The 13,569-nt window shown below is 39.2% G+C and overlaps 1 protein-coding gene across 1 annotated transcript; it reads left to right on the plus strand.

The window, feature by feature from the left end:
- Positions 1-12,885: 12,885 nt before the first annotated feature.
- On the plus strand, positions 12,886-13,419 carry LOC121860763 (sperm motility kinase 2B-like; the record flags this gene model as incomplete). The annotated part of the gene is made up of 1 exon (XM_042358158.1): positions 12,886-13,419. A coding segment is annotated over exon 1 (534 nt), but the record flags the coding sequence as incomplete, so codon positions are not given.
- Between the last annotated feature and the right edge of the window lie 150 nt (positions 13,420-13,569).

Below are 13,569 nucleotides of genomic sequence, written 5' to 3' on the forward strand. Positions count from 1 at the left end.
GGTTCAGCAACTGGTTGCGGCGGTTCTGTTGGTTCTGAAACTGGTTGCGGCTGTTCTGTTGGTTCTGGAACTGGTCGCGGCGGGTCTGTTGATTCTGGAACTGGTTGCGCCTTTGCTGGTGCTATTGGCTTTGGCTCTGGAAGTTTTCATGGGTGGATTGCTTGGTAACAGTGGCCTGGAATTCAGTGTTGGGAGCTACAGAGTAGTCGACGACGCAGAGAGAACCATCAGGGTCCATGGCGCTGTACTGGCCCACCACTACGTCTCCTCGACGCTCCTCCCGGGCAGACTTTTTGTCCCCTGTCGACCTGGCGTCTACCTCGTAGGCCCACATGTTCTCTGGGTCCTGCAGGGAACACAACATTATCTTTAACTGAACCTTAACGATATGTTATACAAGAAATGTTAACTTTTATGACCATGTTCACTACAACACTAGTACTACATGTTCACTACAACACTAGTATTACATGTCCACTACAACACTTCCAGTACTGCATGTTCACTACAAAACTAGTACTACATGTCCACTACAACACTAGTACTACATGTTCACTACAACACTGGTACCACATGTCTACTACAACAATTAGTACTCTATGTCTACTGCAACACACCCATGCCATTTAAGCAACACTAGTAATTACATAAATTCACTACAACACTAGTACTAAATGTTCACTACAACACTGGTATTATATGTTCACCACAACACTAGTACTACATGTTCACTACAACACTAGTACTTCATGTTCACTGCAACACCGGTCCTACATGCTTACTACAACACTAGTACTACATGTTCACTACAACACTAGTACTACATGTTCACTACAACACTGGTATTACATGTTCACTACAACACTAGTACTACATGTTCACTACAACACTAGCACTACATGTTCAGTACAACACTAGTACCACATGTTCACTAGAACACTAGTACTGCATGCTCACTACAACACTAGTACTACATGTTCAGTAGAACACTAGTACTACATGCTCAATACAACACTAGTACTACCTGTTAACTACAACACTGGCACTACGTATTCACTACAACACTAGTCCTACATGTTCACTACAACACTGGTACTACGTATTCACTACAACACTAGTACTACATGCTCACTACAACACTAGTACTACGTGTTCACTACAGCACTGGTATTACATGTTCACTACAACACTAGTTCTACATGTTCACTACAACACTGGTATTACATGTTCACTACAACACTAGTATTACATGTTCAATACAACACTTGTACTACATGCTCACTAAAACACTAGTACTACATGTTCATTACAACATTGGTATTACATGTTCACTACAACACGAGTACTACATCTTCACTACAACACAGGTATTACATGTTTATTACATCACTAGTACTACATGTTCACTACAACACTAGTACTACATGTTCACTACAACACTAGTACTACATGTTCACTACAACACTAGTACTACATGTTCACTACAACACTAGTTCTATATGTTCACTAAAACAATAATACTACATGTTCACTACAACATTAGTACTACATGTTGACTACAATACTGGTATTACATGCACACTACAGAACTAGTACTACATGTTCACTACAACACTAGGACTACATGTTCAATACAAATCTAGTATTTACATGTTCAATACAACACTAGTACTACATGCTCACTAAAACACTAGTACTACATGTTCACTACACGAGTATTACATGTTCATTACACTAGTACTACATGTTCACTACAACACTAGTACTACATGTTCACTACACCACTAGTACTACATGTTCACAACTACACTTGTATTACAGGCTCATTACGCTAGTACTACATGTTCAATAGAACACTAGCATGATATGTTCACTACAATACTAGTACTACATGTTCATTACACTAGTACTACATGTTCACTACAACACTAGCAATACATGTTCACTACAACACTAGTATTACATGCTCATTACACTAGTACTACATGTTCACTACAACACTAGTACTACATGTTCACTACAACACTAGTATTACATGTTCAATACAACACTTGTACTACATGCTCACTAAAACACTAGTACTACATGTTCATTACAACATTGGTATTACATGTTCACTACAACACGAGTACTACATCTTCACTACAACACAGGTATTACATGTTCATTACATCACTAGTACTACATGTTCACTACAACACTAGTACTACATGTTCACTACAACACTAGTACTATATGTTCACTACAACACTAGTACTACATGTTCACTACAACACTAGTTCTATATGTTCACTAAAACAATAATACTACATGTTCACTACAACATTAGTACTATATGTTGACTACAACACTGGTATTACATGTACACTACAGAACTAGTACTACATGTTCACTACAACACTAGGACTACATGTTCAATACAACACTAGTATTTACATGTTCATTACACTAGTACTACATGTTCACTACAACACTAGTACTACATCTTCACTACAACACAGGTATTACATGTTCATTACATCACTAGTACTACATGTTCACTACAACACTAGTACTACATGTTCACTACAACACTAGTACTATATGTTCACTACAACACTAGTACTACATGTTCACTACAACACTAGTTCTATATGTTCACTAAAACAATAATACTACATGTTCACTACAACATTAGTACTATATGTTGACTACAACACTGGTATTACATGTACACTACAGAACTAGTACTACATGCTCACTATAACACTAGTACTACGTGTTCACTACACGAGTATTACATGTTCATTACACTAGTACTACATGTTCACTACAACACTAGTACTACATGTTCACTTCACCACTAGTCCTACATGTTCACAACTACACTTGTATTACATGCTCATTACGCTAGTACTACATGTTCAATAGAACACTAGCACGATATGTTCACTACAATACTAGTACTACATGTTCATTACACTAGTACTACATGTTCACTACAACACTAGCAATACATGTTCACTACAACACTAGTATTACATGCTCATTACACTAGTACTACATGTTCACTACAACACTAGTACTACATGTTCACTACAACACTAGTACTACATGTTCATTACACTAGTACTATATGTTCACTACACTAGTTTTACATGTGCATTACATTAGTACTATATGTTCACTACAACACTAGGACTGTATATTCATTACACTAGTATTATATGTTCACTACACCAGTATTACATGTTCATTACACAAGTACTATATCTTCACTATAACACTGGTCTACATGTTCATTACACAAGTACTATATCTTCACTATAAAACTAGCACTATATGTTCATTAGACTAGTACTATATGTTCACTACACTAGTATTACATGTTCATTACACAGGTACTATATGTTCACTATAACACTAGTACTACATGTTCATTACACAAGTACTCTATGTTCACTACAACACTAGTACTACATGTTCATTGCACAAGTACTATTTGTTCACTACACTAGTATTACATGTTCATTACACAAGTACTATATGTTCACTATAACACTAGTACTACATGTTCATTGCACAAGTACTATATGTTCACTACAACACTAGCACTATATGCTCATTATACAAGTAGTATATGTTCAATACACTAGTATTACATGTTCATTACACAAGTACTATATGTTCACTACACTAGTATTACATGTTCATTACACAAGTACTATATGTTCACTACACTAGTATTACATGTTCATTACACAAGTACTATATGTTCACTACACTTGTATTACATGTTCATTACACTAGTACTAAATGTTCACATAACCTCTTACTATATAAATATATAATGTATATTATACGATAAAGTTATTGAAATTGTACTTCATAAAATTTTACGTTTGGTTAAAACAAGATGGAAAGTTATACAAGCAAATAACTCTTAAGCGTTGTAAAAATCCAGAAAAAATTGGGTAGCGGGGCATTTGCGTTCAGCCTCCTGGCCGAATTCAATGGGGAACTCGTGTGCATAAAAAAAGGCTTGAAAACGGAATATCTGAAGTATTTCAACATAGAAAGGGAGATAACCCAAAAAGTAAACGGTGCCGGCGGTGCTCCCCTCATCATAACGTGGGCCACGGATGAGCCCATACTTGTTATGTCGTTTTGCAAGGGAAGGACGTTCATTGATATACTCAATCACCCTAAGTTGCTTACCGCGGCCAACATTATTCAAATCTACATCGCCGTGGCGCGAAGCCTTGACGAAATTCACGGTCAGGGCGTTGTCCATAACGATTTTAAGGAAGATAATGTGTTAATAGAAGAGAACACAGCCGATGGTATCTTCACGGCCCACATCATCGATTTTGGGCTTTCTACAGCCGTGGGAGAGTTGACAAATATCTCTGGATCACCAAGTGATTTTCCCTTTTATGCCCCAGAGATCCTTGCTGGTCACCCATGTCACCCCAAGGCTGATGTTTTCTCTTTGGGGTTCACCCTTAATTTTGTTACTGAGACATTATTGAGTGACCGACACCTAAAGGCGTGGCCGCCCGGCACCAGACAATTATTCTTAGATATGCTACAGCAGAACCCAGTAGATCGGCCTGATCTCTGTGAAGTTATTAGACGTTTAGAGTCTTCCCTCCAGCAGCTTTCTTTCCCAACTGTCACTGAAAGGAAGACTGTCATGCAGAGTCCTCCTTACATCCCCTCGCAAGGGAAAAGCTGTGTCGCCCCTAAGGTGACATCTGCATCTTCTGTCATGCAGAGTCCTCCTTACATCTCCTCGCAAGGGAAAAGCTGTGTCGCCCCTAAGGTGACATCTGCTGTCATGCAGAGTCCTCCTTACATCCCCTCCCAAGGGAAGAGCTGTGTCGCCCCTAAGGTGACATCTGCTGTCATGCAGAGTCCTCCTTACATCCCCTCGCAAGGGAAAAGCTGTATCGCCCCTAAGGTGACATCTGCTTTCATGCAGAGTCCTCCTTACATCCCCTCCCAAGGGAAGAGCTGTGTCGCCCCTAAGGTGACATCTGCTGTCATGCAGAGTCCTCCTTACATCCCCTCGCAAGGGAGGAGCTGTGTCGCCCCAAAGGTGAAATCTGCTGTCACGCAGAGTCCTCCTTGCGAGGGATCGGAAGGGACGGCACAATCGACCAGCATTTTGTCTAATGTAATAAAATTCATCGTAGTGTCAGGACTACGGTTAGGGACGGCTTATCTCAAGGGGTCTGATCTCATCTTCTCCCCCGATGAATATTATTGAAAAAAAAGAAGATTTTGTATGTTTTTTTTTTAAATAATGTGATAAAATGTCGTTTTTTGTTTGTTTGTGTTAATCCTTATATAAAGCCTAATAAAGTAGATAGATATATAAATAGATGGACAAATGAATTAGGTTATATAGGTAGATCAGCATATATAGTAACTATAGGTATTGGTACAAGTAATACATAAGGGTAGTGATACAGGTACAGTTAAGAGACAGATACAGGTACAGTTAAGAGACAGATACAGGTACAGTTAAGAGACAGATACAGGTACAGTTGAGAGACAGATACAGGTACAGTTAAGAGACAGATACAGGTACAGTTAAGAGACAGATACAGGTACAGTTAAGAGACAGATACAGGTACAGTTAAGAGACAGATACAGGTACAGTTAAGAGACAGATACAGGTACAGTTAAGAGACAGATACAGGTACAGTTAAGAGACAGATACAGGTACAGTTGAGAGACAGATACAGGTACAGTTAAGAGACAGATACAGGTACAGTTAAGAGACAGATACAGGTACAGTTAAGAGACAGATGCAGGTACAGTTAAGAGACAGATACAGGTACAGTTAAGAGACAGATACAGGTACAGTTAAGAGACAGATACAGGTACAGTTAAGAGACAGATACAGGTACAGTTAAGAGACAGATACAGGTACAGTTAAGAGACAGATACAGGTACAGTTAAGAGACAGATACAGGTACAGTTAAGAGACTGATGCAGGTAGAGTTAATAGACAGATACAGGTACCGTTGAGAGACAGATACAGGTTCAGTTTAGAGACAGATACAGGTAGAATTGAGAGACAGATACAGGTAGAGTTAAGAGACAGATACAGGTACAGTTAAGAGACAGATACACGTACAGTTAAGAGACAGATGCAGGTACAGTTAAGAGACAGATACAGATAGAGTTAAGAGACAGATACAGGTATAGTTGAGAGACAGATACAGTTAAGAGATAGATACAGGTACAGTTGAAAGATACACACACACACACACACACACACACATCTACATGCTATCATGAATCGGGATAAGATATGTTTTCAATTCCGTCATCTCCAGCCGTAACTGTTGTGATAGCAAAGACCAGCTAATATCACACACACATACACACACACACACACACACACACACATAAATCTACCTCGGTACTACGTTACCTAAGTCTCTCTATGTGTACCGGTATGTGTACCTATATGTGTACATGTATGTGCACCTGTATGTGTACCGGTATGTGTACCTGTATGTGTACCTGTATGTGTACCTATATGTGTACCGGTATGTGTACCTGTATGTGTACCTGTATGTGTACCGGTATGTGAACCTGTATGTGTACCGGTATCATATCTATTACAAAAACAGTCAAGTATACACCCCATCTAGTCCCCAATATCACCATGCCTTGACCTATACTGTATATTAGTGTTTACTCTCACCAACACTTGACGTATACTGTATATTAGTGTTTACTCTCACCAACACTTGACGTATACTGTATATTAGTGTTTACTGTCACCAACATTTGACGTATACTGTATATTAGTGTTTACTGTCACCAACATTTGACGTATACTGTATATTAGTGTTTATTTTCACCAACACTTGACGTATACTGTATATTAGTGTTTACTCTCAGCAACACTTGACGTACTCTGTATATTAGTGTTTACTTTCACCAACACTTGACCTATTCTGCATATTAGTGTTTACTCTCACCAACACTTTAACATCATTCATTAACACAACAGAAACATACAATAGCGTCAATCAGATAAAAAACATTAATACATTCTGCTTTGTTTAGCGAGAAATACATAAAAATACAGTACCATAGTATTATATTGACAGTTTATACAGAGTAAAGACATTCTCACAACCATTTAGTGTTGCCAGTGGTTCATTTGTTGTAGTCGATACTTGTGATTTCCAGCAGGAACCACACTAACTTGGCTCCTTCCGTACTGGTTGTGGTTGTTGGTGGATAACCGGGAGGGTTGTTGGTTGTATTCCAGGTTGAAAAGGTTGGAGTTGAGGTGTGAGTTTTGGTTGTAGTTGTGGTTGTTGTTGGTGGAGCCGTAACTTTGTGAGATGTACCTGTTGTTGTGGAGGTTGTTGGACTGGTTGTTGTGGTTGTATTGGTTGGTACTCGTGCGATAGTTGGACTGGTACTGGTTGCGGTTCTCCTGGTACTAGTTGCGGTTCTGTTGGTAATGATTCAGCTGGTACTGGTTACGGTTGTGTTGATACTGGTTGTGGTCTTGTTGATACTGGTTGCGTTTCTGTTGATACTGGTTGTCTCTCTGTGACTACTGTCTAATATTCAGAGAAGATTGATCTCGGTTCACTTGATTCTGGAACTGGTTGCGGGTAGACAGTTGGTTTTGGAACTGGTGGGGGAGGTTCTGTTGGTTCTGGAACTGGTCGCCGCGGCTTTGTTGGTTTTGGAACTGGTCGCGGGTAGACAGTTGGTTCTGGAACTGGTCGGGGCGGTTCTGTTGGCTCTGGAACTGGTCGGGGCGGCTTTGTTGGTTCTGGAACTGGTCGCGGCGGCTTTGTTGGTTCTGGAACTGGTCGCTAGTAGACAGTTGGTTCTGGAACTGGTCGGGGCGGCTCTGTTGGCTCTGGAACTGGTCGGGGCGGCTTTGTTGGTTCTGGAACTGGTCGCGAGTAGACAGTTGGTTCTGGAATGGGTCGCGGGTAGACAGTTGGTTCTGGAACTGGCCTGGTGGCTCTGTTGGTTCTGGAACTGGTCGGGGCGGTTCTGTTGTTTCTGGAACTGGTCGGGGCGGCTCTGTTGGTTCAGCAACTGGTTGCGGCGGGTCTGTTGGTTCTGAAACTGGTTGCGGCTGTTCTGTTGGTTCTGGAACTGGTCGCGGCGGGTCTGTTGATTCTGGAACTGGTTGCGCCTTTGCTGGTGCTATTGGCTTTGGCTCTGGAAGTTTTCATGGGTGGATTGCTTGGTAACAGTGGCCTGGAAGTCAGTGTCGGGAGCTACAGAGTAGTCGACGACGCAGAGAGAACCATCAGGGTCCATGGCGCTGTACTGGCCCACCACTACGTCTCCTCGACGCTCCTCCCGGGCAGACTTTTTGTCCCCTGTCGACCTGGCGTCTACCTCGTAGGCCCACATGTTCTCTGGGTCCTGCAGGGAACACAACATTATCTTTAACTGAACCTTAACGATATGTTATACAAGAAATGTTAACTTTTATGACCATGTTCACTACAACACTAGTACTACATGTTAACTACAACACTGGTATTCCATGTTCACTACAACACTAGTAATACATGTTCACTACAACACTAGTACTACATGTTCACTGCAACACTAGTACTACATGTTCAATACAGCACTAGTACTACATGTTCACTACAACACTAGTACTTCATGTTCACTGCAACACCGGTCCTACGTGCTTACTACAACACTAGTACTACATGTTCACTACAACACAAGTACTAAATGTTCACTACAACACTGGTATTATATGTTCACCACAACACTAGTACTACATGTTCACTACAACACTAGTACTTCATGTTCACTGCAACACCGGTCCTACATGCTTACTACAACACTAGTACTACATGTTCACTACAACACTAGTACTACATGTTCACTACAACACTGGTATTATATGTTCACCACAACATTAGCACTACATGTTCACTACAACACTGGTATTACATGTTCACTACAACACTAGTACAACATGTTCACTACAACACTAGCACTACATGTTCACTACAACACTAGTACCACATGTTCACTAGAACACTAGTACTGCATGCTCACTACAACACTAGTACTACATGTTCAGTAGAACACTAGTACTACATGCTCAATACAACACTAGTACTACCTGTTAACTACAACACTGGCACTACGTATTCACTACAACACTAGTCCTACATGTTCACTACAACACTGGTACTACGTATTCACTACAACACTAGTACTACATGCTCACTACAACACTAGTACTACGTGTTCACTACAGCACTGGTATTACATGTTCACTACAACACTAGTTCTACATGTTCACTACAACACTGGTATTACATGTTCACTACAACACTAGTATTACATGTTCAATACAACACTTGTACTACATGCTCACTAAAACACTAGTACTACATGTTCACTACACGAGGTATTACATGTTCATTACACTACATGTTCTCTACAACACTAGTACTACATGTTCACTACAACACTAGTACTTCATGTTCACTGCAACACCGGTCCTACATGCTTACTACAACACTAGTACTACATGTTCACTACAACACTAGTACTACATGTTCACTACAACACTGGTATTACATGTTCACTACAACACTAGTACTACATGTTCACTACAACACTAGCACTACATGTTCACTACAACACTAGTACCACATGTTCACTACAACACTAGTACTGCATGCTCACTACAACACTAGTACTACATGTTCAGTAGAACACTAGTACTACATGCTCAATACAACACTAGTACTACCTGTTAACTACAACACTGGCACTACGTATTCACTACAACACTAGTCCTACATGTTCACTACAACACTGGTACTACGTATTCACTACAACACTAGTACTACATGCTCACTACAACACTAGTACTACGTGTTCACTACAGCACTGGTATTACATGTTCACTACAACACTAGTTCTACATGTTCACTACAACACTGGTATTACATGTTCACTACAACACTAGTATTACATGTTCAATACAACACTTGTACTACATGCTCACTAAAACACTAGTACTACATGTTCATTACAACATTGGTATTACATGTTCACTACAACACGAGTACGACATCTTCACTACAACACAGGTATTACATGTTTATTACATCACTAGTACTACATGTTCAATACAACACTAGTACTACATGTTCACTACACCACTAGTACTACATGTTCACTACAACACTAGTACTACATGTTCACTACAACACTAGTTCTATATGTTCACTAAAACAATAATACTACATGTTCACTACAACATTAGTACTACATGTTTACTACAATACTGGTATTACATGCACACTACAGAACTAGTACTACATGTTCACTACAACACTAGGACTACATGTTCAATACAAATCTAGTATTTACATGTTCAATACAACACTAGTACTACATGCTCACTAAAACACTAGTACTACATGTTCACTACACGAGTATTACATGTTCATTACACTAGTACTACATGTTCACTACAACACTAGTACTACATGTTCACTACACCACTAGTACTACATGTTCACAACTACACTTGTATTACAGGCTCATTACGCAAGTACTACATGTTCAATAGAACACTAGCATGATATGTTCACTACAATACTAGTACTACATGTTCATTACACTAGTACTACATGTTCACTACAACACTAGCAATACATGTTCACTACAACACTAGCAATACATGTTCACTATAACACTAGTATTACATGCTCATTACACTAGTACTACATGTTCACTACAACACTAGTACTACATGTTCACTACAACACTAGTATTACATGTTCAATACAACACTTGTACTACATGCTCACTAAAACACTAGTACTACATGTTCATTACAACATTGGTATTACATGTTCACTACAACACGAGTACTACATCTTCACTACAACACAGGTATTACATGTTCATTACATCACTAGTACTACATGTTCACTACAACACTAGTACTACATGTTCACTACAACACTAGTACTATATGTTCACTACAACACTAGTACTACATGTTCACTACAACACTAGTTCTATATGTTCACTAAAACAATAATACTACATGTTCACTACAACATTAGTACTATATGTTGACTACAACACTGGTATTACATGTACACTACAGAACTAGTACTACATGTTCACTACAACACTAGGACTACATGTTCAATACAACACTAGTATTTACATGTTCATTACACTAGTACTACATGTTCACTACAACACTAGTACTACATCTTCACTACAACACAGGTATTACATGTTCATTACATCACTAGTACTACATGTTCACTACAACACTAGTACTATATGTTCACTACAACACTAGTACTACATGTTCACTACAACACTAGTTCTATATGTTCACTAAAACAATAATACTACATGTTCACTACAACATTAGTACTATATGTTGACTACAACACTGGTATTACATGTACACTACAGAACTAGTACTACATGCTCACTATAACACTAGTACTACGTGTTCACTACACGAGTATTACATGTTCATTACACTAGTTCTACATGTTCACTACAACACTAGTACTACATGTTCACTTCACCACTAGTCCTACATGTTCACAACTACACTTGTATTACATGCTCATTACGCTAGTACTACATGTTCAATAGAACACTAGCACGATATGTTCACTACAATACTAGTACTACATGTTCATTACACTAGTACTACATGTTCACTACAACACTAGCAATACATGTTCACTACAACACTAGTATTACATGCTCATTACACTAGTACTACATGTTCACTACAACACTAATACTACATGTTCACTACAACACTAGTACTACATGTTCATTACACTAGTACTATATGTTCACTACACTAGTTTTACATGTGCATTACATTAGTACTATATGTTCACTACAACACTAGGACTGTATATTCATTACACTAGTATTATATGTTCACTACACCAGTATTACATGTTCATTACACAAGTACTATATCTTCACTATAACACTGGTCTACATGTTCATTACACAAGTACTATATCTTCACTATAAAACTAGCACTATATGTTCATTAGACTAGTACTATATGTTCACTACACTAGTATTACATGTTCATTACACAGGTACTATATGTTCACTATAACACTAGTACTACATGTTCATTACACAAGTACTCTATGTTCACTACAACACTAGTACTACATGTTCATTGCACAAGTACTATTTGTTCACTACACTAGTATTACATGTTCATTACACAAGTACTATATGTTCACTATAACACTAATACTACATGTTCATTGCACAAGTACTATATGTTCACTACAACACTAGCACTATATGCTCATTATACAAGTAGTATATGTTCAATACACTAGTATTACATGTTCATTACACAAGTACTATATGTTCACTACACTAGTATTACATGTTCATTACACAAGTGCTATATGTTCACTACACTAGTATTACATGTTCATTACACAAGTACTATATGTTCACTACACTTGTATTACATGTTCATTACACTAGTACTAAATGTTCACATAACCTCTTACTATATAAATATATAATGTATATTATACGATAAAGTTATTGAAATTGTACTTCATAAAATTTTACGTTTGGTTAAACAAGATGGAAAGTTATACAAGCAAATAACTCTTAAGCGTTGTAAAAATCCAGAAAAAATTGGGTAGCGGGGCATTTGCGTTCAGCCTCCTGGCCGAATTCAATGGGGAACTCGTGTGCATAAAAAAAGGCTTGAAAACGGAATATCTGAAGTATTTCAACATAGAAAGGGAGATAACCCAAAAAGTAAACGGTGCCGGCGGTGCTCCCCTCATCATAACGTGGGCCACGGATGAGCCCATACTTGTTATGTCGTTTTGCAAGGGAAGGACGTTCATTGATATACTCAATCACCCTAAGTTGCTTACCGCGGCCAACATTATTCAAATCTACATCGCCGTGGCGCGAAGCCTTGACGAAATTCACGGTCAGGGCGTTGTCCATAACGATTTTAAGGAAGATAATGTGTTAATAGAAGAGAACACAGCCGATGGTATCTTCACGGCCCACATCATCGATTTTGGGCTTTCTACAGCCGTGGGAGAGTTGACAAATATCTCTGGATCACCAAGTGATTTTCCCTTTTATGCCCCAGAGATCCTTGCTGGTCACCCATGTCACCCCAAGGCTGATGTTTTCTCTTTGGGGTTCACCCTTAATTTTGTTACTGAGACATTATTGAGTGACCGACACCTAAAGGCGTGGCCGCCCGGCACCAGACAATTATTCTTAGATATGCTACAGCAGAACCCAGTAGATCGGCCTGATCTCTGTGAAGTTATTAGACGTTTAGAGTCTTCCCTCCAGCAGCTTTCTTTCCCAACTGTCACTGAAAGGAAGACTGTCATGCAGAGTCCTCCTTACATCCCCTCGCAAGGGAAAAGCTGTGTCGCCCCTAAGGTGACATCTGCTGTCATGCAGAGTCCTTACATCCCCTCGCAAGGGAAAAGCTGTGTCGCCCCTAAGGTGACATCTGCTGTCATGCAGAGTCCT

The sequence above is a fragment of the Homarus americanus genome, unplaced genomic scaffold (assembly GCF_018991925.1).
Source record: "Homarus americanus isolate GMGI-L3 unplaced genomic scaffold, GMGI_Hamer_2.0 scaffold1153, whole genome shotgun sequence".
Lineage (NCBI taxonomy): Eukaryota > Metazoa > Arthropoda > Malacostraca > Decapoda > Nephropidae > Homarus > Homarus americanus.